The 23,441-nt window shown below is 47.2% G+C and overlaps 1 protein-coding gene across 4 annotated transcripts in view; it reads right to left on the reverse strand.

Annotated features, from left to right (window-relative positions):
* The window catches only part of PAPLN (papilin, proteoglycan like sulfated glycoprotein), a 69,466-nt gene extending 46,377 nt beyond the window's left edge, over positions 1 to 23,089 (reverse strand). Inside the window, exons 1-2 of one of the 4 annotated variants that reach the window (XR_012903459.1) lie at positions 22,803 to 23,089; positions 10,186 to 10,248 (exon numbers count right to left, since the gene is read on the reverse strand). Coding sequence is in view for 3 of the 4 variants with exons in the window: in XM_075927266.1 (XP_075783381.1) it covers positions 10,186 to 10,248; positions 22,803 to 22,937 (198 nt within the window). In the remaining variant the exon portion in view is untranslated. The remainder of the gene's footprint in view (positions 1 to 10,185; positions 10,249 to 22,802) is intronic. The other 3 variants (XM_075927266.1, XM_075927265.1, XM_014576281.3) reach the window with 3 other exon arrangements.
* Between the last annotated feature and the right edge of the window lie 352 nt (positions 23,090 to 23,441).

Below are 23,441 nucleotides of genomic sequence, written 5' to 3' on the forward strand. Positions count from 1 at the left end.
TGTGCTCTCAGTGGTCTGTGTGGCAGAGTAAACACACTGCTGTGCTCCAGAGCCAGCGCTAGGCATACACAGATTAACCAATTGTTTTGGGGCCCCAAGCAGCCCCTCATTATATTTTTATTATGGGTTAGTAATGTATGTGTGTGGAGGGGTGGGGGGGAGAGAGAGGCATTCTTGCTTGTGGTCCCTAATAGGTTAGCACTGCTGTGCTCTAAACCAACTGGATGGAGCTTTTTAAGGTCAGGAGTCTCATTTCTAAGTTTAATGTAATATTTTAAAATCCTAGGTTAGGGTATTGTTGACCTGATTTGTGGCATCTTCTGCTTATAAAGACAACTGCAGCCAGAGTAACCAGTTAGCAGTGTAAAAGTGATGCTTCCAGCCCCCTTTGAAATTGGTACACAGCCGGCCTCTGAGAGCAATTCCGACATACACCATGCTCTAAGGAGCCCACAAAGCAATCAGGATACAACCAGAACGTGTAGTATAAGGCACTGTAAGAAGGAGGTCTGAAACCCAAAGGGGAGGGGTAGAGAATGTTGGCAGTACCTTGGTCAGGCACTGGAGAAGGCCTTTGGGGGATTTCTCAGCTGCTCAGAGAGATGAGACACAGGCAAGTAGATAAGTAAAGAGAGAAGGCTTTGTACTTTGGACAGACAGGGTGGGCCGAGGTAATATCTTTTATTGGACCAATTCCCGCTGGAGAGAGAGAGAAGCTTTCAAGCCACACAGAGCTCTCCCCTGAAAAGATCACAGAAAGCTTGGTTTCTGACCTACGTAAATTGGTTCAATAAAAGATACTAGGGGGTTGCTCCCTCTACTCACTTACTCCCCTCTGTCTGGCCATTTTAGCTTTACTGAGAGAGCCTCTTTCTGTTGCCCAGCAGGAACATTCTGTGGTCTGGCAGGAAAAACTTTTGTATAGAGCGAGAGAGATTACGCCACCCCCATACATCTTTTTATCGAATACCCTGGAAATGGCAGGGCTACAACTACACTGCAAAAACAGGCAGTGCTGGCAGGCATCAGGCATAGAATTCTTGCGGGAGACCCAATGGTTTTATAACAACATCACTTTATGGCTATGAAGGCGCTTACAGTCTAAGATCCTATTGTTCACCATTTAGGGCCAAATCCACATCACTAGAAAGATTTTCATTGACTTCAAAGAGCTTTGAATTAGACACTTTAAGAGCAGGGGTGGGGAACATTTTTGGGTTGGGGTTACTGACCCATAGAAAAATCAACTGGGGGCCACACACAAGTGAGAAGCAAAAAACCAACCAACCAACCCACCCACCCACCCTCACTGAGTTGACCCCCAACTCAGAAGCAGGAAAAAACAGCCCCCCCCCCCCCTCAAACTTCACCTCCACAAGGGTGGGAGAGGTCAGGCACCAAGGCTCAGGGCATCCCCCCCAGGGATAGATTAATTCTTCTGGGGGCCTGAGGCTAGTGAATTTTGTGGGTCCCCCTAGATTCTAGCATGGGGCCAAAAATAAGGGGTTCAGTGTGTGGGAGGGGGCTGCTGGGGAGCAGGAATGGATGTGGGGTCGGGGTGGCAGTTAGGGCGCAAGAGCAGGCTGCCTCTGAATCATGATGGCCTTTTAGAAGGGCCAGGCAGACAGTCTTACATGGGCTCTTTGCTTTAAATTAGATCCCATAGGTAGCTTGAGCCCAAAATCCCCATAAAAGGAACAGCAACCCCATGACACCTCTGCACATTGACACTGATTCATCTTCAGGGGTGGGAAACTTAGGCTAGGAGCTCAGCACCTCCCTGCAGTGCACTGGTGCTCCAGCCACGCGGAGGGTGCCATGTCTAGATTGTCAGCCATGATGGGGAGGGGGGGGGAAATCCCTGAGCCTTGCAGCTGGATTCAAGGCAAGCTGAATTCAATCCCCAGGCTCTCCCTGGCAGCAGGGAGGAAGCAACTCTGTGTGCTGCAGGAAAATGCTCCCTGAAGGCACAGCCTACCCCCTTGCTCCCAGGGGGCAGGGTCTGGGCAGAGGTAGGGTGCAGAAGCAGGCTGGGGTTGAGGGTACAGGGTCTGAAAGGGAGCGAGGGTGCGGGAATGGGCTGGGAGTGGAATGTGGGGTATGGGAGGGATGGCGCATGGGGGCAAGAGTGGGCTGGGGTGGGAGTGTGTTGTCAGGAAAGGGGCGCAGGACTGGGGTGGGATTTAGACAGGAGGGAGGATGCAGGAATGGGCTGGGGCAAGGTAGAGGAAAGTGCTTCCTGCCGGTGCTGTCCCCCCCCCACCAGCCCCACCAGCCAATGGGAACAGCGAGGGGTGGTGCTTTCAGGGACCACTGTCTTGATCAGGCCTGTGAGGCTTGAGGCTGCCCTCCTCCCCCCGCAGTGGCTGGCAATCTAGCCATAGCACCCCCTGCATGGCTGGAGCACCAGTGTGGGCTCATGCAGCTGTGGGGAAGGGCTGAGCCCGAAGCTTAATTCCTCCCCACCCCCGCCGATGATGAATCAATGTCAGTGCAGAGGTGTCATAGGGTTGCTGTTCTCTTTAAGGGGATTTTGTGCCCTAGCTCTGTATGGGATCTAATTTAAAGTGAAGAGCCCACATAAGGCATGGGGTGGCCCGTGGCTATAGGTTGACTCGGCCGTTGCCTAGGGCGCCGCCTTCAACGGCACCCGATGACGCCATCACATAGCGCCTGGGGCGCCCAATGATGACGTCACCCCATTGATGGCCGTGGAGGCGGAGGCGCCAATTGCGCGTTCTGCCTGGGGCACCAGCTGCCGCTCCTGTGTAAGGCAGGGCTCAGGCCGCTCCTGTGTAAGGCAGTTGATTGTCTACCAAGCACCTGGCCTTACGAAAAGGCCATCAGGATTCAGAGGCAAGGAGAGGCTCTTGAGGACAAGAGCGCTCTGTTGCTCCAGTAAAAGGAGGCCAATAGTTTCTTAAACTCCTTAAGCTGTCAGGTAAACTGATGGAATAGAAAGGGCAGAGCTTAAGTCACCAACTCAGCCAATCAGCAAGACTCTGAGGGGCAGGAGACTGAAATTTCTCCCCAGATATCTCCCGCGTGGCCCAGGGCGCCAGTGGGATCTCTCAGAGGACTCTTCCTGTCCCATCTCTTTGTGATGGCTTCCCACTAGGAGGGCTAGAGAGCAGCCCCCCACACTGCGATTAGAGGGAAGGAAGCAAGGAAAAAGGAAAACTAAAAAGTCAAACCCCAATGTTCACACTGACTCTAAAGAACAAAGGCCTAGGTTGGAAAAAAAAACTGTCCCACATTAACCTAGTGTTTTCTGTGTATTCAATTTGGCCAGCACCAGGTGGATCAGGGTGCATAGGTACCAAACATCTTGGAAAAAATCTTACCTTCTCCACAGGGTCATCTGTCTTCTAGCTCAATTAGTTCTGGGAAAGGAGAAAACTCCAAAGAGGCTCCTCCTCATGCTCACATACGTGACTCTGTGTCCTCTTAGTCCTCAAGGGCAGACCTCAAGAAGGAGACTCCCTGAGGCAAAGCCCTGAGGGGTCTCTGACATTGTCCCTGCCCTGCAGCCTGTGCTATCTGGCTGTTGTCATGGACTCTCTGTGAGGTCACTGCCTTCCAGCCCCCTTTAATCAATAGGCTGAGGTGCTGCAAAAGGCCTAGTGATGTCATTGTCACACCCACCCATGTCCTGCAGGGTTATGCCTTGCCTCTGGCCAGCCTCTTAGCATGTTTGAGCTGCTCCCCTTGTTCCTTCCCCTCCCACCCTCCCAGTGTTAGTTCTGGGGATCAAGCAGGCCACAAATATTATAGGTTGCTCAGTGCACCACACTCAGTTTAGCAGACTTTAAGACCAGAAGAGAAGATTAGATCATCTAATATGAGCCTCCTGCATATCACAGGCCTCCTGTGTGGGGCAGTAGCAAGTTGTGAAAGCACACTCCAGGAAGGCATCTGGTCTTCAGTGGAAGACTCAAGGGATGGAGAAACCACCACTTCCCTTGGTAGTTTGGAGGAAATTGATGCAGTGAGGGGAAGGGAATGGACCCCCAGGACACTCTTGTAAGTTTGTATCGTAACATGCATGCATGCACATGTGCTGTTGTTTAATATGCTGCTCACTACTTCCATGTCATTTAGTGTTCCATCTGCTGCTGTCAGCGCATTCACTCTACTTTCTTCTAGTTGTTCTTCGTTTGTTCGAATGCATTTCCCTGCTGACTTTTGTATTATTCATAATAATGATACTTAACACTTTTTGCCTTTAAAACTCTTTATAAACATGCTGTGTCTCGGAGGCAAGAAAAATAAGGAGTTAAGACAGAATCACCAGAAATTATTGCCTGGCTCTAGGATTGCCAACTTTCTACTCTCCAGACTGAACACCCATGCCCCAGCTCCTGCCCTGCTCCTCCCCTGAGGACCTGGCCCTGGCTTGGCGCTTCTCAGAGGCCCCACATCTGTTCACTCCAGTTCTGCTTCCCCCATTGCTTGCTCTCTCCATCTTCACTCACTGGCACATTTTCAACAAACAGGGGAATGAGAGCTTCAACTAGGGGTGCAGGCTCTGATGTCAGAGGGATGAAGGATTCGGGCTGTAGGAGGGGTCTCCAGGCTGGGGCTGAGGGGTTTGGAGAGCAGGCAGGGAATCTGGGATGGGGGAGGGGATTGGAGCATGGAGGCAGGGCTCTGGATGGAGGTGTGGGCTTTGGAGTGGGGCTGGGGGGAGGTGTTTAGGAGGAGGCTCTGGGCTGAGACAGGGGGTTGGAGCATGGGAGGGGATGGCAGTGCAGGCTCCAGGTAGTTCTTACCTCAAGCAGCTCCTGGAAGCAGTGGTAGGCCCGAACGCTTGTAGACAGAGGCACAGCCAGGTGGCTTTGCATGCTGTCTCATCCCACCCCATCCCCAAGCAGAGGCAGTGCTTGGGGATGGGGACAGCATGTGGCGTCCCCTGGCCGCCCCAATGCATAGGAGCCAGAGGGTGGACATGCCTGCCTTAGGTCTGCTGTACCCGCAACGAGACTTTCAACATCCCGATCAGTAGTGCTGACTAGAGTTGGCAGGATCCCTTTTAGATTGGGTGTTCTGGTCAAAAAACAGACACCTGGCAACCCTGTGTAGGGTCCAGCCTTAGTATGGTGTTTGAGACTCATGGCAAGAGAGAGCAGAGATTTTGCTATTGTCTGCAGTACATACAAGCAGAACTAGAAGGCAGAAGATGGACTCCTGCATACAGCATTCTAGGACTCTGTCAACACTTGTAGTTGCCAGATTCGGAAAAAGCACTGACAAATAGCAGTCACACACTGAATTTTAGCAACAGGACTGTGTCCATACAGCCTTGTCATTAAAAGCTGTATACTGTAGGCATACCCTGTGTTGGGGGAGGGGAGGTTCCTTTTGCCTTATTAAATATTGGACATTCATTTATTTCTTATTTGTTTTGTTGTAGGCTATTGGTGTAGTGAGCTGTATATCTCTAATCAATCCATCTGCATATACCCAGATAACTGCACCTGTCAAGTTTCTATGGGATAGGCCTGTGAGATGCTGAGTACCCTCAGCTCCCCTTCAAATTTACAGGAGTTGAGGGATCAACATCTTGCTGAATTGGGACTTTCATCACCCAGGAAATGACTTGCAGATTATTATTACTTAGATTATTGTGCCAAAGACAATAGGATTTTTTTCACATGTAGAGAACATCATGGTCCAGGACCATCAAAACAATTTTTTTTCCCCACTGATAACTTTTTGTGTGTCAGCAAATTATTATGCAAACAGAAAAAAAAACACATTCCTTGGTCAGGACTCCATAAATAGCAAGAATGGACTCTCACAGTTAATCCATTATGAAACAAACAAAACAACACAGAAGAATCAGAACATTTGTATGTTGAAATAGCCGTTCCCCACAGTCACATATCTCAGCAATGGCCAAATGGAAATATTTGTCCTTATTTAGATTTGATGCTATTAACAGACTTAGCAAACAAAAGCAAGGTAAGTTATCTAAGAAATACTAAGTACTGTAAGATCAAATTGGATACGACCTATGCAGTCTCTGGGTATGATTGTTGTTTCATGATACAGATGTTCTACATGACTTGACATAGGGAATCAAGTCTCATTAATATCTTATCACTGAAGTTGATAGCCATATCTTCTTTCAGCACGTAACAGTGTGCAGACTCTTGTACCCAGTCCTCTAATGTGGGGGCACTTTTCATCACCTCTAGGTTTAGAAATAAGCTTATGTGCACAAACAAGCAAGGTTTGTACCAGATCTACATCAAGTCTAATAACTGGATTACTGAGTTCAGTAAGCCCCAGCAATGTTAACTGTGGTTCGAGTAACTTTTTTTTTTTTTGAGGAATTTCCAAGAAGTTTGAAGAGCACTTCACAATCTTATAAAGTTGACAACTTAGTGGAAAATAGGCCTGATTAAATCCAGTGCTCAGTGCAGTTCTTAGGAAACCATCTAAGCGCTGCCTACTGCAAGCAGCAGTTCAATCTGCAGCTCATAAATCTCAGATACTTGAGAGCACTCTCAGCTGTCCCCTGACACAGCTGGATTTTCTACAGCTGTCACAGCTACTATAAGAGAGAGAGGTATAAGCACTGTGCCCACTGTGGCAAAGCTCCAGCTGTTCCCCGTGGGTCTCATGCTTCTGACAGACAGCTTCAACCTCAGAGACTTGCTGTGACCCCCCACATGGCCTCTTTCTCTTTACTAGAGGCAGGGGTCGCAGCCTACTGAGCCATACTCATCATGTGCTAGTTCACAGTTTTGAAGTAAACCCCCCTCTGTAGTCCTGGTCTTTCCTCTCAGGTGCAGACTCTGCAGTGGTGTGGGGATGGTTGGGGGGAACCTGGGCCTGCCCTCAACTCCAGGTTTAAGTCTGTCACACCATGTACCACCTTTTCAGCATGCTGCACACATCCTCATCATGTGCTTCTCCTACTGCTAATCAAGAGGTGTGCTGTCAGATGCCAGCCCATCCATGCATCCATTTGGCTGAGGGATCATAATAATCAGCCAATGATATTCTGGGAGCAAGGTGGAACTTGTAGAGTCTTTCAGAGATTGGTATGGCAAGCAGGGAAAATAATTTGATCGATTGTCCATGAAAGATTTAAACGCAAATATAGTGCAGACAGGCACAGCACAAGCCTCTCACTTACACTTCTATCGGAACCGCTTCCACTGAACTGCATCAGCCCTATTGCTCAATCCCTTACTCAGCTCTGGCAATGGGTCCTAACAACTTCACAGCCGAACAATGTTTTCAATCCTAGCAAATTCCCTGCATAGCGCTATAAGTAGAGCCCTGTGTGGATACAAAATGACCCACAAAAATGAGCTGCCAATATCTGCATGCACAACTGCAGATGCAAAGCAGATATCTTCAGATTTGCAAGGCTCTAGCTCTAAATTCCCATCCAACTGACCTGTCAATGCTCCTGCTATTCCCACTCTGGGCCCCCTCAGGGTTTTGTCAATATACATCAGTTCTTTCCTGCAGTACCCCAGCTCTTCCAAATCTGCATTTATTCTGAGCAAAGCCTGACCAACAATATGGATTCGAGATTAGGTAGAGACACAAACATGTAACTTATGATGCATGTGAAGCATGAAAATAGATTTCAAGACATAAAATACGATTAATTATCAAATTATATAGAAGCCACACCATGCTTGTGTTTTGGGGAGTTACTTTTTTGCTAGCTACCCCCTTCTAGAAGGCTACATATAGAATCATAGAATACTAGGACTGGAAGCAACCTCGAGAGGTCATCAAGTCCAGTCCCCTGCCCTCACGGCAGGACCCAGTACTGTCTAGACAAGTGGTCCCCAACCTTTTTGTGGCCAATAGCACATTCATGTTTTCAGAAGAGTGTGGCGGGCGCCAACAATTTTTCAAGGCTTATTTTGTATTTGTACATTAAAGAATACGAAAATCATCATATTTAATATATGAATCTTAAGATAAAAAAGGTAATTTTACATGTAAAAGGTATTAATTAAATTATTCAGCAATTACTCTTTCACCTTACCATGTGAATTTGCTATTTTCATATTAAATGTGAATTGGGTAAATCTGATAGAAACTTAATTTAGTTGGATAATTATGTTACTTATGTGTAATTTTTAAACAAAATTCTGCATTAATAAAAAGGGGAGGATGTCCAAATGTTGTTGAGCAAAAAAAGCACCCTCCTCCCCCAAAAAAATCATGGCACCTTTAAATCTCACACTCCCCATCCTCACCATGTCTCCTCCCCTTGCTCCATCAGCTCCCCTGGTGCCTGCTGTCCCCCAACCTCTCACCTTCCTTTGCTGTCCTAACTCCTGCCCTTCTCACTGCCCTCAGCCTTCCTGAGACCTGCCCCCTTCCACCAGCCCTTCTCTCCCCCCTGTGCCCACTCCTCCAGTAGCCCCACTCTGATCATGTGAGCTACCCCTCCTCATCCCCTCTCCTAACACCTCCCTCTACACACCTGCCCTGCCTCTCTCCTCTGGTGCATGTCTCTCCCCTGCAGGTGTCTGCCCTTCTGTTTCACCCCCAGAATCCCCTGGCACCTGCACCTTCCCTTAGCCCTGCACCCTCCTGGTGCTTCCCCCTTCCCTTACTGCCTCTACCCCCTTTTTCCCTGATGCCCACCCCCTCACCACGCCTTGCCCCGTTCCCCTCATTCCCCTGTGCCCTCACACATGACTTGCTCCATCCCCACCTTCCTCATGCCCATCCCTTCTTTCAAGCCTTCTCCCAGCACCTCCCCACTCTAGCCCCAATGCCCTTATCCTCTCCTCTCCCAGTATCACCCTGTCCCCCCTCCCACTGACACCTCCCCTCCTGCCCTTTTTCTCATTATCTCCACTTGCCTCCCTCCCCCGGCATTTGTATCTCCTCCACCCTGTCCCTTGGTGCGTTCCCCTTTCTTTTCCTGACCTGCCCCCCTTCCCATCAGCACAAGCCCCTTCCTCTCCCACCCTTTCCCCCATTCTTCCCCTCCCCTCCCTTCCAGTTTGCAGGGCTGGAGTCTGCTGCGATCGAGCCCCAGAAGTCCCTGCAGCCTGGGCTCCGGACCAGGTGCTGGAGCTAGGCCGCTCGGCGTTCACAGCCCCGGCCCATCACAGCACTACCGCCCTGCCAGGTGTGCTCACTGCCGTCCCGCCTCTAGCCAGGCTCTGCTCCCCCACATCCCACTCCTCCTTCCCCAAGCCACAGCTGGCTGTTTTAAAAAACAGCGCCGCAATGCCACACTGACGTGGTACCACCCCCTCCGGTGCGCCGCAAGTGACTTCACCCCCGGTGCAGCCCTGACTCCACCCGGGTTGACTGCGCATGCTCGCGCTTCTCTCAGCCATGCCCGTTTTCCCTTCTCCCGGCTTGGTATTCCCTTCCCCCGGCCTGGTACGTTCCCTGGCCGGGGTCAGCTTGCTGTCCTCCTTGTCGGAGTCCCTCGGCCCGGTGGGGTCTTCTGGTGGGGCTGTAAGTGCCAGCTGCACCCCTACCAGCTCCGGTGCAGGAGTGCAGAGCCCGGTGGCTCTGTCGCGCCGGCCCAGTCCGCCCCTGCATTAGGGTGTGCCTAATGCAGACTTGGCGGGTGCACATAAATGCCCCGTGATGGGGACCAAGGGTCTAGACCATCCCTGACAGACATTTATCTAGCATACTCTTAAATATCTCCAGAGATGGTGATTCCACAACCTCCCTAGGCAATTTATTCCAGTATTTAAGCACCCTAACAATTAGGAACTTTTTCCTAACGTCCAACCTAAATCTCCCTTGCTACAGTTTAAGCCCATTGCTTCTTGTTCTATCCTCAGAGGCCAAGATGAACAAGTTTTCTCCCTCCTCCTCATGACACCCGAAAACTATCATGTCCCCCCTCAATCTTCTCTTTTCTAAACTAAACAAGCCCAGTTCTTTCAGCCTTCCCTCATAGGTCATGTTCTCTAGACCTTTAATCATTCTTGTTGCTCTTCTCCGGAACCCTCTCCAATTTCTCCACATCTTTCTTGAAACGTGGTGCCCAGAACTGGACACAATACTCCAACTGAGGCCTAACCAGTGCAGAGTAGAGCAGAAGAATGACTTCTCGTGTCTTGCTCACAACACACCTATTAATGCATCCCAGAATTATGTTTGCTTTTTTTGCAACAGCATCACACATCCCTGGCAAAAGCCACTCTTAAGAAAAGGTGCTTAACTTACGGAAGATGTAGGAAGTGGCATCATTGTTAGTATGAGCAGGAAGAACAAGATCTTCATCTTCCCCTGTGGAATAAAGAGAACATTGATCAGAACTGCTGGCTTCTTGCCCCTCATGGCTAGAGCCTTCTGTGGTACCCAGGTCAGGGACAGAGGGGGCAGGCAGGTCTGGTGGGAAAGCTGATGAAAAGGATCATGGAGTGAAATAGAGATTCATCGTGAGAAGATACTGGACTGAAACCAAAAGGCAAAATAAAAGTAATTTGTCACTATCTATCCCAGACAAATCTAGGCAACTGTGGAGATTGAAATTATCCACATGGAAAACCAGCATGCAATTACTGATCCTCTGGATTTCTCCTAAGCTTGCCTTTGAGAACACTATCATAGGGCATGAGGGGAGGAGGGGTAGTGAAAGAGAGAGACGTTCTGATTCTTGTCCTCCCACCCACCCATTTACACATACAACATACCTTGTTTTGTTTTTTTACATCTGGTGCCAGCATTTAATTAGATGCCTAATATGGATTCAGGTGTCTAGCTTTAGGCACCCAAGTTTAAACATTTTGACACATATGAACTGCACCAGGATACAAGAGTTTGACAGAAGGGCTAAATATGGAAAGCTTATAGAAGGAGCATTGCTACAACTGGATCAAACACCTGACTAGATGAGATGTATTGTCAGATATGGGCTCCTTAGCAAGGTGTTAAATACAATAGTTAAGATGCTCAAGCTGCATGAGTATTATTTACTAACCCCATCAAGCAGCACCTCTCTTCTATAGGGCTCCAAAGTCTCAGTGCTTGCCCACATAAACAGAGTCAGCATGTAAGTACAACTCTGTAAATACTGTTTCCGTCCCTTCCAGGTTTCATCAGAGATATTGCTTAGCAGGAGGACTGTAGGGGCTCTCTTCACCAGTCCAGAACAGGCCCTGGGAGCATTCAGCTCATTTCTCAGTGCAAACTTCCTCTTTTGAGTATTAAGGTCTTTATCATTCCTTCTAACTCCCCTGCCCTGCCCACAAGAGCAATAACATGGCTTATTCTAGTCACCAGGCATTGTCAGCAATGCTCAAATTTTAGGAGGGATTGGGGTGGGGGTGGCAAGCCAGCTTACTACTTTTAGGGCTCTCTCACTTCTAATGCCCCTCCCCCCCCTTACCTCTCACTGCTGCTTAAATAAAATCAAGGTACTTGACATTCAGCCCCCTCCCCACTTTTCTCCCATAAGTCAAGCACTGGCAGTCAGACTCCCAGGTCAAGCCATCTTTTCTCTTCACCAGCTCCAGGACAGAAAGGTGATATTGGAGCTGCTACCTGGGTTCTATGCCTCCAAAACATTTATTCTCTATAACAGACATGGACCCTGAGCCATAATTTTTAGCATATCACTTTAATACTCTGATCCTTTCATTTTAGTGGTTAATACATTAATATTAGTTCCAAGCTCACAAATGGCTGACACACAGAATTTATAATGTTATAAGACTAGAGCTAATATTTAAATATTAAAATTAAAACCTTTGCTGCAGGAAAATATCAAGACGGGGGGAGGGGGAGGAGACACCTGAAAGCAGGGCTGTCTACTGCAGCATCTTTTTTCTGGATACTCTCGAAGTTTCACTGAGACAGGGAATTTCACAGCTGCTGCAAAACATAGGACACATCTTGTGTCTGGGGAAAATCCCACTGCTCTCAGCATGGACATATACAACATAACATACTACAGTCCATACGATACACTGAAAATATGCACATGGGTTCTGGTGATACCTAATATCCAGCACACTGGGGCAGAAAGATTTGCTCTTTGTGTCTTCCATGGACCTTAGAACTACAGAGTCCCTGGAGGAATCCAGCTATACTAAATTCCCAGGGAAAAATAATAGTTGAGGTGAGAGGAAAATGAGAAAAACATGAAGAACTCACTATCTCTCAAGAAGCTAACTATGTAGATCATGAGAAAATGGAACTTCATGGGGCATTTTGGATGGATGTCAGGGGATCAGGTCCCTAGTCCTTCCTCTGAGGCCAATAGAGCATTGTGCACTACTGTATATGAGAATCTGTTGAGTGTTCCATATTAACATTTACACTTTTTTTAAAAAACATTCTTCAAATCTAAGGAGGCATGGCCTGGACATCCCCATCTCAAGCAATCCATGGACTTCTGGTTCTTTTTAACCAAGCAAATGCTGCACAATTCTGAAATAGGACTCAGATGTTATGTGAAACAAGCTGCAACAAGCCCTGTTTTTCCAATGCCTCCCTCAGTTGAAATGTTCAGGAAAGACCATGTGTCCATGCTCCCAACCAGGATTTTGAAACAATCACAGGACAGTTACTGAATAATTCCTGGTCTCCAAAGAAAGCAGACATCGCATGCTGGGACAGGACGCTGTGAGTTTCAGTTGATTCTAGTAATATGCCTCGCCATGCCTGACATTCAGTAAACGTATTTGTTCTGCCTTTGAACACTGAGTCTTACTGTAAAAATTTAAAAGGTCCTTCCTGCTCCTTTCCCATTCCTCCTTGCTTTGGGAATGGGGGATGGAGCTTTTCTGCATATTTGGGCTGTGAACTGAATCTATGGAAACCAATTAGCCCAGGGCTACTGCCCTGTCTGCTTCCTGTCTCATTATAATAATTTACACCTTTCCGTGTGGGTCAAAAAAAATGCCCTTGTGTCACTGTATGCTGAGGGTGCAAAGCCTCTCCTACCCCCCTCCCCCCAATCCAAGAGCATCAGCAGAATATGAAATAGCTGCTGGGATACTCATATTTGAACATGTCTGCCCCCAGAGCTGAATCCTGGTCACATTAGAAAGAGGGATAAAAGGAATCAGTTCAGCATAAATAAGCAGCTGGAACCTTTGCCTAGAACTAGAGAAGGGCCTGACCAAAACCTCAGCTCTGAATATTGCTGAAGGTTGGGAAGGAGCCACACTTTGTGGCTATCTTTGGAACTAACACCTCAGATTAGACTGGTGAAGAGGATGAACTAGTCTTAAACTTGGTTGGCTCCGAAGTGTTAGTTCATCCCCTTCACCAGTCTAATCTGAGGTGTTAGTTCCAAACTTTGAGACAGTTTCTTTCTCTGCAATGTGCCCAACGAACATCCCAGAACCAAACACCTTCAATGTTGGACAAGATCTTAGCTGGGTGAGAAGTTAGCACTTTAGGGCCACGTGTCTGTATCCCAAAAACTTGAGCTGCACCTCCCCCGAACCTTTTTGAGATTTGAAAGGGTTGGGATAATCTTCCCCAAAGTGAATATCTCTGCTTTGGCAGGGCTGACTCTGCATTTAGCTTTGGCTACATCTGTGGGACATTGTGACAATGGAAACTAGAAAGTCAGTGAATTTCATTTAATGACAAACTCCAAACTCAGCCCAGGCTCAGTAAGGTTCACAAACCTTTCAGAGAGCTCAGGTCTATGTTCTGACACGCCCTCGGTCCAATGTATAGCTTCTTGTGGAATCCTGGACAATGTCACACAGATCTGCGCGTGGCTGCCTAAACTGTTTATGCAAATGAGGCCCTAGGAGCTCAGGATGGGTCACTGAGCACCACGCTCTTTTGGACAGGAGGAAATGAATGGCAGACACAAATGAGATGGCTTCTTTTCAAAATGGTTTCCCCATCATTCCTTCATAAAATCATTGGACAGCCAAGCAATGCCTGGTTCTGCTTCGTATCAAAGTGAATGCTGGTAGCATCTTGAGCTGAGGATGAAGTTTGATTCCCACTACAGTTAACCTTTTCCTTTAAAAAAAAAAAAATCAATCCTCTGCATTTCACTTGACTTCTCTCATTTCAGGACAGATTTTCTGGGAAGTCTGGAAACTGCCTCCTCCCTCCCCCCCAAAAAAACATACTAACCAAAGGCAGTTTCAGAAATATGGAGTTGATTTTACGATAGTGTTGTCATAGCTGAATGTTTACATAAACAAAGGATCTGGATGTGTTTTAAGAAAATAAACAGAGAAACTTTTAAAAATATTCCTAACTTTTGTTTTCCTCGTGTGTCCAAAATGTCTCAACTCCATGTTTCTTGTGTTTGCTGGCTTTCTAGGGAAGGAATCAACTACCATTTGTATGGTTTATAGAGGGATTAGCATAAGAACTAGATACAACATGAAGAGTGAGAGATGGAGTGAAAACCTCCTATGCAGAGATAGGCAAGTAGGGGTTCGGTAGAGTAGCAATATAAAGGGGAGGCTGGGTAAGGCCTGAAGGGTAACTCTCCCTTGGCTGGAAACAGAGTTGGGAAAATCTGAGGACCAAGCCAGTGAGCACTGAGAAACTGATGCTCTGCAGGAGGATTAAACTGGGTCCAAGAGATTTCTTAATGGCAATTTCTTTTCTTCCTAGGCTGAGCAAGTTGTCCTTTGTTTGACATTTCTCTCTGTTTTTGTCCAAGCAGAACAAAGCCCTGCTCCTGACTCCCTTTGAGCCAAGGTGGAGAAATACTAGTATAGCAAGTAAGCAAAAGCAAGTATGTGTTAAAGTAACTGGACAGTGTATTGAATTTCCCTCCCCATTCTCCTGTTACCTGAGGCTCAGGCCAGGGACACACTCAGATACTCTGTACACATACACTGGCTGGCCGCAGATGCTTGGAGAGAATGGCAGGGGGGAACATGGCTAGGAGACCAGAGGGTAAAGAGTGGTGCAACTTGGGTGCTTGAGAAAGGTTTACTTGGCGGTGGGAAACAGGTTAGATCCCCTAGCTCTTAATTTCCACACTTGTTCATGTTTGAACTTTTGTAAAACGGTGCAAGATTCTGAAGGCGATTTTATTTTTGTATCAGTCAATGAAAGAATATGTGTTTAGCCTTAATTTTTTTCTTAAATGAAGATAAGTTTTCAGATTTGAGGTGAGTCTGGCACTTACAATAGGCTATTGAGGGTAGCAGCAAGTCAGTAAGAGCACTCTCTTACTTGATGGTAAGTGCTTTTGTAAATTTCCCCTGCGCAGCTGTCAACATACTTTAATCTCAACCTACAGCATTGCCTGCTCTGCCAATTAGGAACCTATGCAACTCTGCCCACACTCCTCAATCCCAACCTGCAGCATGCCATGCTATTCCAGTCCTGTCCACCCATACTACTCTGCCAATGCACCTCAGTTGTGAGCTGAACCATGCCTGGAAAGTCCAGCCCTATGAGCAAAGCTTCATTGTGGTTTTGTATGAAGAACCAAGGACTAAACCAAGACACGCTTATGACCCAATTAGAACTGAGGTCTCCAGTCACTACCCCATCACCTGACACCTAAGTCCCCTGTAATTTGTGAGGAAGAGATGGTGTGATTAGGGCCACTGTTCATAATGGACACGCAAAAAGAAAAACTGAAAAGTCACCAGCTATAACAGTGAGATCAGATTCTGGCACTTCCTGACCAAGAGGATTCTACGGTGAGGCTTAACCCTCACACATCCCCAGCCAAAGGGTACGACAGCAATATGAGATGAGGATGTCTTGTCAGAAATTGCATGCTTGCATCTTTCCCACCCCATGAAATTCACAATACTGTTATATTAGCGTTATATATTGAACGCATTTGTAGGCATTCCTGTGCATCAGAGAAAAGGCAGTAGTTGTCCCAAATTGTAATTTTCCATTAAAAAGGGCAAATACAATATTACACAAGGATAGTAATTGGCAGACAGTAAACTATCTGTTCTAATTTAGCCCTCTGCAGTAAGTCTTCCATACATAAGGTTGCAACCAGGGTTCCATTACAAATCTCTAAATAATAAAGATTTAATTAAAACTTCTTGTTTAGCAGTCTCACTAACTATACATATTAATTAAGTCTATTACACTCCCCCATGTAACAGAAATAATTTAGACTGCTAGCCACAATGGAACAAACTCTTATAAAAATGCATGACAAGAATTAAAAGAAAACATTCTAAGCATTAAAAAGAATGAAAAAGGCTAGTTAAGGGCTTATATTTGTTTTATAATACTGCTATAGGTCATTTTTTGTGGTTTGGGTAGATTAGGAAAATTAGTGGTGTTTTAAAAATTTTAGCTAATGTATATTAACTAACATGATTTCAAACCCTAGCACTGAGTATGGACGAAGACAGTGATGTGTAAGAACTTGTTAGCTGGCTCCCAAAGTTAAGTGTGTTAACCGTAAACTTCCTGAGAAGATAAACAGTGTCTAGATGCTGGGTAATTACCGCCAGATAAACTATCCACTCCCCTGCCCTCCCCAAAAAGACTATTTTCTCAACCATACACATATTTTAAAAGTACTTCAAGTGTAAACTTTAAAATAATCTGAACTGTTTTCTTTCTCTCTTTGCACCTAACGAGCCTGAATTCCCTCTCTCTTAGGCTTGGCCTACACTACAGCAGAAGGTCGAATTAAGATATGCAACTGCAGCTACATTAATCACGTAGCTGGAGTCAACGCATCTTAAATCATATTTCCACACTGTCCACGCAGTTGGAGGTCGATGGGAGCAAATGCTCCCAACGTCTTTCCTTACTCCTCATGAGCAGCAAGAGTACTGGTGCTGACAGGGGCACCCTCTGAGTTCAATTTAGCAGGTCTTTACTAGACAGGCTAAATCATCCCCTGGAAGATCGATCCTGGCAGGGTCGATCTGCTGTGTAGTGAGCATGTGGCCTAAGTGGTGTAAATCAGAAGCATGTCTGCTGGAGTAAATAGAGTGATGTCAGTTTTACAGTGCTGTGTAAGTGGGAGGAGATGAAAGCTAGAAGAACTGAAGATTCTGCTAAAGAAAGTTAAATCAGTACCTGTGCTAGGAGAAACAAAGTTTCAGTATCCAGGGCTGCCAGACCAGCACCTTTCAGCAGTTGCTAAAAATTAACTTTAAAAAAAGAGCTTTATGAGGGTGTGTTCACTACTGGCACTACAGTGTGCTATGAAAGGAAGCACATATGGAACTGTGTGATCAGAGAGAAACGATGACAGTTATCTAAAAATAAACCTGCTGTTTGTTCTGCAAAAACCCATCACTGCTTCCCCAGTAGCAGCCAGAGCCCAGCAGTTACTGCTCTAAGAACGATGTAGCAAATAAACAATCTGTGGGAGGTACAGTTTTTCCAGACTTCGTCATACATTTGCATGATGAGTGTGTTTGTGCTTCCATTTGCATGAGCAAGCAGGAACACATGGTGTGTACATATGCACGAGCACATATACTGCTTTTTGCAACCCAAAAATATAAACACATAAAAATCATAGAATACTAGGACTGGAAGGGACCTTGAGAGGCCTTTGAGTCCAGTCCCCTGCCCTCATGGCAGGACCAAATACTGTCTAAACCATCCCTGCCAGACATTTATCTATCCTACTCTTAAATATCTCCACAGATGGAGATTCCACAACCTCCCTGGGCAATTTATTCCAGTGTTTGACTACCCTGACAGTTAGGAACTTTTTCCTAATGTCCAACCTAAACCTCCTTTGCTGCAGTTTAAGCCCATTGCTTCTTGTTCTACCCTCAGAGGCCAAGATGAACAAGTTTTCTCCCTCCTCCTTATGACTCCCTTTTAGATACCTGAAAACGGCTATCATGTCCCCCCCTCAACCTTCTCTTTCCAAACTAAACAAACCCAATTCTTTCAGCCTTCCTTCATAGGTCATGTTCTCTAGACCAGGAGTTCCCAAACTTTTTGACATGGGGACAAGTAAATCCATTCACGAACTTTTGGAGGACAGGTAATGTTCATTTGCATATTTGCATATTCATTATCCAAATGATGAGTATTCAAATAAGTTGTTTCTGGTCCTCCCAAAACCCCCAGTGCCAGCTTTAGCAAAGCTTTTGATATGGTCACCCACAATATTCTTGCCAGCAAGTTAAGGAATATGGATTGGATAAATGGACTGTAAGACAGACAGAAAGCTGGTTAGACCAGGGTTTCCCAAACTTTTTACTTTAGTTGGAACCCCCCCCTTTTTTTTTTAATACTGCTTTTTGCATCCCAAAAATATAAACACATAAAAAACAAACTGAGAAAATACCAGACATATAACATGTCTGGTATTTTCTCATTAGGTAAGTGGTATTATTACTAGATGTATCAGTTTGTAGTTTCCAACTGCCTGGCTGGTAAATGTGCTCAGGCTGCATGATTGTGTCTACCAGCCAGACAGTTCGCAACTACTCGAGGGTGTGTGTGTGTGTGGGGGGGGGGGGGGGACAATAGAATCCCTGGGCCGGACTAACTCATGCTTTGTGCTTTGCAGGGGGGAGGGGGGAACAGGGGCAGCGTCCCAAGATCTACATATGGCCGGGTCAGTCCCACTCCCCGCAGGCCGATTCATTCCTCCGCCCTGCTCCCCCCACTGCGCCTCTGGCCAGCCCCACTTCCCCCAACCCCCTCCCGGGCAGCCAGGTCCCCCCCGCTTCTCCTCCCAATCTCCTTTGGCCAGCCCCGCTGCCCGCATCCAGGCCTCCTTCCGGCGGCCGCTTCTTCTGCCCCCCGCCCCCCATCTTCCCCGGCCAGCTCCCTGCCCCCAACCTCGCACCCCCCGGCAGCCCTGCTTCCACCGGCCCCCCAATCACCCCAGCCTGCCCCAATTCCCCCATCCAGGGCTGCTTCCGGGGCCCAGCTCTCCCCTCCTCCTCACCCCAGAATCCCCTGGCACCTGCACCTTCCCTTAGCCCTGCATCCTCCTGGTGCCTCCCCCTTCCCTTACTGCCCCTGCCCCTTTGCCCTCTCTTTCCCTGATACCCACTTCCTCAGCACTCTCTGCCCCATCCCCTCCTGCTCCTCTGTGCCCTCACACGACTTGCTCCATCCCCACTTCTCTCATGCCCACCCCTTCTTTCAAGCCTTCTCCCAGCACCTCCTCCTCCAGCCCCCAATGCCCTTCTGCTCTCCTCTCCTCTCTCAGCATCACCCTGTCCCCCCTCCCACTGACACCTCCCCTCCTACCCTTTTCCCTCATTGTCTGCACTTGGCCCCCTGGCATTTGTCTCTCTCTCCTGCACCCTGTCCCTTGGTGCCTTCTCCTTCCACTCCTCCCCCTCTGCCTCTGCCTCCTCGCCTCCGCCCAAGCCAGTTCCCTACCTTCTGCCTTCCACATTGCGGGGCCGGAGGCGGCTGGAGCCAGCGTGGCCCCGCCACGTGCCTCCGAGGACTTTTAAAATCCTGGGCCGTGACGCCATGTCATGCCTGGGCGTCCTCCCCACCCACGTGCAACGCTGCACATGGGCAGTGGCAGGCGGTGAGGAGGAGCCGCGCATGGCGTTGACACTCTGGGGGTGAGAGGACGCGCGGGGGACCCGCGCCTGGCAGAGAGACCCAGCTCCACATACTGGTGGAGCAGGGCCCCCAGCTCTGTAACTCACTGGCACTTCTGGGTTCAGGGGCGCGGGGCCTGAATCGGCCTAAGGCTGGCCCTGCTGGCAGCCACCAGGCATGCTGAGGCCTGGTATTTTTTTCCGGTGGCCAGGTATCGGGCCGTGGCCCATAGTTTGGGAAACACTGCTCTAGAACTTTGGATGTGGTTAAGCATCCAGTTTCATTCACATACGCCCCTTTTCAGAATCAGAGAAGCCTATTAGTGAGTCAGAAACAAGATACTGGATTTAGATGGACCATTGGTTTGATCCAATAATGGAGTCAAATAACCTTGGAAGGGATATACACACAGGCTGTGTCTACATTGGTGCGATCTTGTGCAAAAGCAATTGCTTTTGCACAAAAACTTGCTGTCTGTCTACAATGCCGCTAGTTCTTGAGCAAGAACACTGATGATCTAATGTATGAAATCAGTGCTTCTTGCACAATAACTATGATGCTCCCGCTCAGGAATAAGACCTCTTGCACAACTGTTCTTGCGCAAGAGGCCAGTGTAGACAGGCAACATGAATTTTTTGTGCAAGAAAGCCTGATGGCTAAAATGGCCATCGGAGCTTTCTTGCGCAAGAGAGCGTCTACACTGGCATGGATGCTTTTGCACATGCCAGTGTAGACGCTCTCTTGCGCAAATACTTTAATGCAAAAACTCTTGCGTTAAAAGTATTTGCGCAAAATCTTGCCAATGTACACATAGCCACAACGAGCTCCTGCAAAGAAAAAGATTACAATGACAGATGGCTCTTATCCTCACAGTGCAGTGATAAATCCCTCAGGATTTAGGGACATCCTTAAGTATTTAGGAATGGACATACTGGATCAGACCAGTGGCCCATCTAGCAGCAGTATCCAACCATTAACCGTAACCAGTACTAGATACTTCAAAGGAATTTATGTCTACACTGCAGTAAGAGACCCACAGGTGCCAACTAATTCAGGCCCACAGGGCTTGGGTGAGGAACAACAGAACCTCCACTGAAGCCTCAACACCCATGGTCCCAATCCTCTGGTTCCCTCAGAGGTCCTGCTCCTCCCTTTTCTCCCTAAGGCCCCACCCCTGCCTAAACCAGATAACCAGAGCCAGTTCATAGTAAGAGCTGCCCTGGGAACCTGCACCACTGTGGGGAACCCCAGACCATCCACGTGCTATGGGTAGGGGATAGGGTGCCAGAGAGCAGTTCCAAGTCCTGGCAGCCCATGTCACTACCGCCTCATACACACTGCCCAAGGCAGGTGGAGGATCCAGGGCTCCCCACAGCAGCCGGGAGTTGTCTGGGCCCCGCTCAGTATACTGGCCTAGTCAGGACCTCAGGAGAATAGGAGAAGAGAGAGTAGGGCCCCGTGGTGGGCGGGGTTGGCCCACCTCAGCCCCCACCCCTAACCAGGAAGAGACAGGAACCACTAGTAGGGGGTGAACTTTGGCCTAAGGCTACTACACCCATGTTAAAGAATGGGAAAGCTATGGCCTTCTGCACAGACCCTTGGTTTGGACGCCTCTGGCTTGGGGCTATAACATTTCAGTGAAGCCATTCACGTTGGAATGGTATTATGCCTTTGAGAGGAAAATTATTCCTCCAGATCCCAACTAGTGATGAACCTATAGTCTAAAGTGTTTATTAATAATTATAAAAAACTTGCAAATTCCTCTATGGAACAGCTGGGTCTGTAGAATCAACACAAAGGCTGCAACAATGTATCAGCTTTCCTAGCATCAAGCAAATTGGAGCACAGCTACTCCCATGCACTCCAGCTGGGTACACACGTATATCTTGTGAGATAACTAACCCCCTAATGACTAGATGATTGGACATTGCAGAACACTTACATCACACTTCATGAACACCTGGACCCAAAAGGGGGAGAGCCAAAACCAGAAATACACAGACCGCATCAAAAAGCGCCTTGTTTGTGAAACAACATTTTAGGTTACCCATTCTAATGTCTGTTTGATGCTTCCTCCCAGCTCAGAGCTGTCATCCGAGAGGCACATTCATTTACAGCTTATTTTTAAAAGCAAACAAATTCAAAAAATATTTTCTACCTATTAAGGAGAGAGAAAACGAGAGCCAGCATGAAGAGACCTAGCAATGGAATTTTGCACTCCTGCTTGGCGTTTGCCACAAATCATGTACGTCACACTGGAGTTCTGTCTCAGAGCTTACACTTAGAGGGGATGGCTTATTAGCCTAGCCTTAGGTTGGAAACATGTAGATTCTATGGAATCAGAGTCGCCAATATCAGAGGTTTAACGCAAAGTTTTATCCTTCTGATGTAGATACATCAAGTTCCACACAATTTGCTGTGTGGAGGCAGCACAACCTTAAGGGACATTGTCAAGGTAAATCTGGCCTCCAACCCTTTTTTCTTGTCTTTTTCTGGGGGCGGAGGGACTCTGATACAAAACTGAGGACCACCAGAAACATTTCAAATTTGATAGAATCAGATTTTGGAAAGAAAAGATCTTCACTGCAGTGTTGTCAGCACAAATCTGTGCTGATACACGAGAATCTGAGAATGAAAGTGACTTAAAAAAACAACAACCATGAAGCTGACATATCTTCATTGTCCAATCTGAGAGCAATAACAACGTAAACACATGCATCTGACGAAGTGGGTCTTTGCCCACGAAAGCTTATGCTCCAACACTTCGGTTAGTCTATAAGGTGCCACAGGACTCCTCGCCGCTTTAACGTAAACACAGAACATCAATAGTTGAAAAAATTAATTTTAAAAGTTTTAATTTTAATCTGTTTTAAGTAATAGGTAAAGCATTTTCTCTTTTAAATTTATGTTTAAATTATGATCCTTTTAAGGGCTCTATCTGGTTCTAGTAGGCATTAAAAATCCCCTCTCAGGGCAGATTATGTGTCATGCTATCCCTGGAGAACACATTGCCCTCCACACTCTCATTCATTCATTGAGTTATACTCTTGCTTGCTACCCTCAATCCTAGAAAGCTGCATTTCGCTTGACCTGTGTCTGCAATTTATGAAACACTCTAGGATCAAAAAGCATTAAGAAAGAGAAGGGGATCACATCGATCAAAGTACAAGGAGTGACAGTATGAGTCCCAAAGCCTCATACAGACAATCTTGCTGAAGAGCTCTGTGCAGGTACAATGTATAAGAGGGGAGTGCACTACATTTACAACAGGGCTAGCATTTCCAAGATCACTGAGTTCAGAGATACAAAAACCTTCGCAAACAGACCCACTCAGCTTTCATCCCCATCCCCTATTCTTGTACTAAGTCTATTACCTTCTGTCCTGATCTTGGGATTTCTGAGTTGTATAATTCCTTTAAAGCAGCTGGCCTCTCCACAAGGAATGCCACAGCACTTTGCAAATCCTGTGCCTTTACCTTTCGCACAGCACTTGTCACATCACCAACCATCCTTTTACCATGTCTCGAATAGCCTTCTCAGCTGACTTGCTAACTTTCTCTGCAACAGGACAACTACAAAAGATGTCAGCACTGGGTGTGATCCTGAAAATCCTTCCTTGTACTGCCTTTGGTGGGACTACTTGTTCTGGACAGGTGAAATGAGTGTGTAGTTATCAGTAGAGATACACCCTCCTCTGGAAGTAGGCAGGAGCTCCTTCAATCAACACAGCTGTCTCCAATAGTAACGGTTATTTGAGTATCAATTGCCAATAGGGAAAAGAATCCACTGGTTCAGCGGCTTAACAGTCCTATTGACTGGGCTTACTTTTCCCATAAACTAGTAAGAGATTTCACACTAATATCCATGGCATACAAGCCCTGATAACTTTATATGTCTTTCTACACATCTCTTTAGGCACCTAGCTCCTGGGCTCATCCAACATTAACGGATACAATTTCCCTCTCCCCCAGGGCTGCTACTAATGGCTATTTGATATTAACCCTTAGGAGCAG

Source organism: Pelodiscus sinensis, chromosome 4 (assembly GCF_049634645.1).
Source record: "Pelodiscus sinensis isolate JC-2024 chromosome 4, ASM4963464v1, whole genome shotgun sequence".
Lineage (NCBI taxonomy): Eukaryota > Metazoa > Chordata > Testudines > Trionychidae > Pelodiscus > Pelodiscus sinensis.